The 6,000-nt window shown below is 40.6% G+C and overlaps 1 protein-coding gene across 1 annotated transcript in view; it reads left to right on the forward strand.

Moving 5' to 3' along the window:
- The window catches only part of prkcea (protein kinase C, epsilon a), a 50,294-nt gene extending 44,294 nt beyond the window's left edge, over positions 1–6,000 (forward strand). Inside the window, exons 13-16 of the mRNA XM_084740151.1 lie at positions 946–1,084; positions 1,771–1,959; positions 3,620–3,766; positions 5,292–6,000. Coding sequence (XP_084596277.1) covers positions 946–1,084; positions 1,771–1,959; positions 3,620–3,766; positions 5,292–5,441 — 625 coding nt within the window. The 3' untranslated portion in view covers positions 5,442–6,000. The remainder of the gene's footprint in view (positions 1–945; positions 1,085–1,770; positions 1,960–3,619; positions 3,767–5,291) is intronic.

Here is a 6,000-nt window from a genome sequence, read left to right on the forward strand (position 1 = left end):
AAAACTTATTTTAGCCACTTAAAAAAGGTCCACCTAAAAAACATCCATTTCACTTTAAATGTGCACTATATTTAGAATATTTTCCACCACCTTACTTTGCCATCAGACAGCCTTTTCAGACAGGAAACCACCGTTATGTAAGCTAAATATTGTTACCTCCAAACTAACCAAACTCCATTGGCAAAGTCTGCAATTCCTCACAGAACATGGGAGTTGCTGGTCCTTGATGCCTCGATCTTTTAATTTGTTTGAGTTGTTTTGTGACTTCGGCGTTTTAAAAGGACAATTTGGCTTCACTGAAGGCGTTCAATAAGACAAACTGACCAATAGATTGATGCAGCGGTGGATCAGCAACTCCCATTTTTCTGCAAGGTAAAATTTCAGATTTCGCCTATGGAGTTTGGTTGATTTGGAGGGAGCGATATTTGGCTTGGGGTTTCTTATCAGAAAAGGCTGCCTGACGGCAAGAAAAGCAGTGAACATATTCTAAATATAGCGTACATTTACACTGATATTGATTCTTTAGGTGGACCTTTTTTTTAAGTTGCTAAAACCTGTTTTGCTGCTGACGCTGTCCACGGGAGTACAGAAGTGCTTAGCTTCCTCTCTGCTGCTCCAAACTGGGGGCATGCTGACTACCAACTACTGTAGTTAATATACTGACTGACAGGTGCCTCATACAACCCCACTTCAAATAATCCAAACTATCCCTTTAAGCGGCGAATCCTGATCGGAAAGTCCAAAAAAAGTGGTCAGTTATTTGTAGAACTCAAGGACTATTAGTGAGTTTCACCAGTGATCATCTTACCAGCGACGTACCAGAAGGTGTATGACAATATTTCACACTTGAAGTATTTTTTACATTTCGTGCTCACGTCTCCCAGCGAGACCAACTGTTATGGAAACCAGATGGTGCTCATTCCCTCCCTCTGTTTCTCTTCTCAGGGATCTGAAGCTGGACAACATCCTGCTGGATGCAGAGGGACACTGTAAGCTGGCAGACTTCGGCATGTGCAAAGAGGGCATCATGAACGGAGTGACCACCACCACCTTCTGTGGCACGCCTGACTACATCGCCCCTGAGGTCAGCTGAACTGTCGCGTATTCTCCTTTAGTTCCTCTGTTCATTAAATGTGGGAAGTCATTTTTTTCCTTTCTTTCATTTGAAATTATAACAGCAAGAACAGAAGTTGTCTCAGGGCGTTTCTTATGAGGAGCAGGTCTAGACTGTACGCTTTATAATATTATTTACAGAGACCCAACAATTACCACCAGGAACAAGCACTTAGTGACAGTAGTGAGGAAAAATAGCCTTTTAAAAAGGCAGAAACCTGAAGTAGAGCCAGGCTCAGGGTGAGCAGCCAGCTGCCTCTACTGATTGGATTGAGAGAGCAAGAGTGCATTTACTCAAGTACTTCACTAAAGTGCAGTTTTGTGTTACTGGCAGGGCTGCAACTAACGATTGCTTTCATTTCAAACTGGATGGATTAATCATTTGGTCTATAAAATGTCAGAAAATAGTCAAAAATACCCATCTCAGTTTCCCACAGTACAAGTCAGCATATTCAGATGACTTGTTTTGTTTATTCCTATTTGAGAAACTGGAGTTACAAAATTTTGGAGCATTTTTGCTTGAAAAAAGACAAAAGGTTTATTTATTATTTAAATATTTGCCCATCAGTTCTCTGTCAGCTGATTAACTGATTAATTGTTGGTGGAGGTCAGCGTTACCATCCTCCATGTTGAACTGTGTCTTCCTGTTGAATTCAGATCCTGCAGGAGCTGGAGTACGGAGCCTCTGTGGACTGGTGGGCTCTGGGGGTGCTGATGTATGAGATGATGGCCGGACAGCCTCCGTTCGAAGCCGATAACGAAGACGACTTGTTCGAGTCGATTCTCCATGACGACGTCCTCTATCCTGTGTGGCTCAGCAAAGAAGCTGTCTCCATCCTCAGAGCGGTACGAGTCGTCTCTACACCAAAACACACATCTTTCAACATTTTCTTTATTTGATTATCAAGAGTTTGAGGAGCAGTTAAATTCTCTTCAAGAGTGCATCTCATCGTCCTCAGCAGTGATTCCTGCTGGCGCTGGAAGGCATCCATGGCAAAATGAAGAATAGTTTAATTTTAGCATAATTTAATTCAGTACATTTTGTCCTGATCATCTTTTTGCTTTTTGTTTCTTATCCATGTACATTTGAGTGTTTTTATTGCCAAATCAACATAAACAAAATCTTTCTGTGAGGAGGTCTTCAGACAGAACCATTCCAGTAATCATTCATTTGACGATTCGCAGGTCAAAATGGGCTGAATTTGGTTGAAAAGTAGCTGTTTTTTTTGGGTTTTTTTTGCATGATTTGGCTACATAGAGCCCCAGTTTGTGGCCATTCGATTTGAATCCAAGAATGAAGCATCCAGTTTTTTGAAAAATTAAAAAATAAATTGTAAAACTTACAATAATCAATCTTAACAGTTACAGAAAAATTTTAAAATTTGAAATGAAACGATTATCCTGTCGTATTTTTCATTCATAGCAACATAAGTCCTCTGTTGATCCTTTACTCTGGAAATTAGCATTAGCATTAAATATTCATGATCAAAACATACGATCAAAGTAAATATGAGCAGCTAGTAAAATAAACAAAGAGACACTTTCACTGCTGTTGTACAACTGCATTTATACTAATGATTTAGATGTGATGATAAAGGCTTTGATTTATTGTTTAAGTACTTGAATTTTACTCTTAAAAAGCTGCACAAAGCCTGTTTTTTTTCATTCATAGCTCCTCTTTTGTAAAGATCTGGATGAAAACATATTCATTTTGCTTGTTGAGTGTGTGTATATAAATATGTGATTTACCACAGCTGTGAGGTGCCGGAAAAGCTTGAAAATGCTTGAATTTGTCTTTTGAAAAGCTTCAGGAACTCTGCAGATTTTAATGTTGAAATCCCATTGTGTCAGCCAAATGTAGCCAGGTTTTAATCTAGATGTCTTTTTGCCTTCAATTCATAATGCTGCATTATGAAATGGATGTCTGTGACTTACAAAATTTCACGTTGAAAAGATTTTCCCCGTGATTTCGCTCGAGATTTGTCCTCATATGTCCTTTTTTTTTTTTTTGGTCGTCACACTATCATTCATGTTTCTGTCCTCGGAGCTGCACACGAACCACTCGAGTGCACTTAACACAGAGGTGTTACGATTCACTCAGCTGTGATACTGAGGAGAATTAAAAAAAAGTCAGTCAGAGAGGTCAAAGTAATAACAATGTGATCATAAAACCACAGCAGATCACAAAGTGCTCTTACAACACCGAACAGACAACAGGACAAAAGAGACACAACGTTCAGTGACAGTAAATAACACCGGCACTCTGCTGACCTGTTTCATCACTTTGCCACTACGCCTCTGTGTTTGTACCGTCCACAGAGCCATTAATGCCTCCACTCTATTATTAGCACTCAAATGCTTTCTGCTCAGCCCGTTCTGCTTCTGTCCTCCTCATTTTATGGATGAAACCACAGCTGAGCGTCTTCTTAAAGGGGGCTGGTTTTCAGACAATATGTCTTGAAATGAACAGTGTGTATTTGGTGTGTGTGTGCGCGTGTGTGTGTAGTTCATGACCAAGAACCCGGCCAAGCGTCTGGGCTGCGTGGTGAACCAGGGCTGCGAAGAAGCCATCAAGACCCACGCCTTCTTCAGAGAGATCGACTGGGTCCTGCTGGAGCAGAGAAAAGTCAAACCACCCTTTAAACCCCGGATTGTAAGTGACACACACACGTATACACAAAAACAGACTAATGTTTAAACCCTTGCAGAGCTGTGAACAATGAACTGTGAGGATCTTTATTTGGTTTACATGTACGCACCCCAATTCCAAAAAAGTTTGGATGCTGTGTAAAATAATAAAAACAGTGCAGCCTATATTTGATTGAATACAATGCAAAGACATTTAACACTAAAACTGATTAACTTGATTGTTTTTTGTAAATATACACTCATTCTGAATTTGATGCCTGCAGCATGTTCCAAAAAAGTTGGGACAGGAGCAACAGAAAACTGAGACAGCTGCCAAAAAAGAAAAAACACCTGTTTGGATTATTCGACAGGTGAATTGGTAACCTGTAAGAAACTGTGTTTCTCAACACAAAATTGCAAGAGATTTACTTCACCATCTACAAATTTGTAATATCATGAACATCTTCAGAAAATCCAGAGAAATCTCTGCACGCAAGGGGCAAGGCTGAAAACCAATGCCCGTGACCTTTGACCCCTCAGACAGCACTGCATTAAAAAACCCACATAACTGTATAGAAGATATTACATGGGCTCATACTTCAGAATACCGTTAAATATGGGTCAAACAGTTTGTTGTTGCATCTGCAAATGCAAGTTAAGACTCTACCATGCAAAGAGAAAGACGTATGTCAACAACATACAGAAACACTGCAGACTTCTCTGGGCCTGAGCTCATCTGAGATGGACTGATACAAAGTGGAAAAATGTGCTGTGGTCTGAGGAGTCCACATCTCAGATTGTTTTTGGAAATCATGGGCGTCATTAAAGCTCAAAGATACATACAGGTTTTGGAGCAACGTATGCTGTCATCCAGACAACGTCTTTTTCAGAGACGTCTGTTTATTTCAGTAGAACGATGCCAAGATACACAACAACTCGGCTTCATAGCAAAAGAGTTGAGGTACTAGACTGACTTGCCTGCATGTGTGGTGTGCATTCAGTTTTTATTTATGTTTTACACAGCATCCAAACTTTTTTGCAATTGTGGTTTGTACTTATGCAGTTATCATGGAGAAAATAATGCAAAAGTAGTGTAACACATTACTCTACACAGACAGTAATAATGTTAGGTAACTTATTTTCAAATAAAAGTAACTATTAATATGTGATATATTCCTTGTCGAATGTAAATTGCCCAACACTGTTGTGGCTCCTTGTTACAGGTTGCATGTGTTGATTTATTTGAACAGAGTCGGGTAGTGAATCTGAACACACACTTTTGTTTATTGACACCAGAAGTTTAAATACACCAAAATACCAGATACAGAAAGTTTGTTGTCAAATACTTGATCAGACAGGTGTTTGTTTTCACAGAAAAGGCAGTGAGACTCAGTGGTCAGAAGGTGTCGCTCTAATATCACTTTTACAGCACCAGAGTGTAGAGAGGTTTCTTTCTCTGACCTTCTTCTCCTCTGTGTGTGTGTGTGTGTGTGTGTGTGTGTGTGTGTGTGTGTGTGTGTGTGTGTGTCTGTGTGTGTGTGTGTCCGCAGAAAACCAAGCGCGATGTGAATAACTTTGACCAGGACTTCACCAAGGAGGACCCCGTGTTGACGCCCACAGACGAGGCCATCATTCGACAGATCAACCAGGAGGAGTTCAAAGACTTCTCCTACTGCGCCCCAGAGGAGACGCAGACCTAACACACACACACACGCACACGCACACACATGCACACACTGATCCAACAACACTAAACCTGGCACGCACATATGCACACACTGCTGACCATAAATCCCTTTACAAAAAACACACACACACACACACACACACACACACACACAGTCACTCCTTTACTTTGAAGCTATTGGTTGTTGTTACTTTTGGAATATTCTTTACTTGCATTGTGTTGTTCTTGTTGCCTGGGTTTATTATGAATATAAATATGAATATGACTATGAATATGAATATGAATATACACACCTGCACATGCTCTCTCTCACACACACACACACACTCCCACCTGCACACTTTTAATGCAGATATACACACAAACACACGGAGTTTTACACTCAGAAGCTCACTGCACATGCTCAGACAACACACACACAAACACGTACACACACTGCTTCTCTCCCCAGCACACATGTGGACTGTACAGTAGGTGCTGGGTGCAGAGGCCTGTATATAGCCTGTGTTGAGTGGCTGTATTGTGTTGGTATTGTCTGCTAGTAAAGGAGAGTCGTGGCGCATGGACAAGCA

The sequence above is a fragment of the Lutjanus erythropterus genome, chromosome 17 (genome assembly GCF_056507025.1).
Source record: "Lutjanus erythropterus isolate fLutEry1 chromosome 17, fLutEry1.hap2, whole genome shotgun sequence".
NCBI classification, from domain to species: domain Eukaryota; kingdom Metazoa; phylum Chordata; class Actinopteri; order Lutjaniformes; family Lutjanidae; genus Lutjanus; species Lutjanus erythropterus.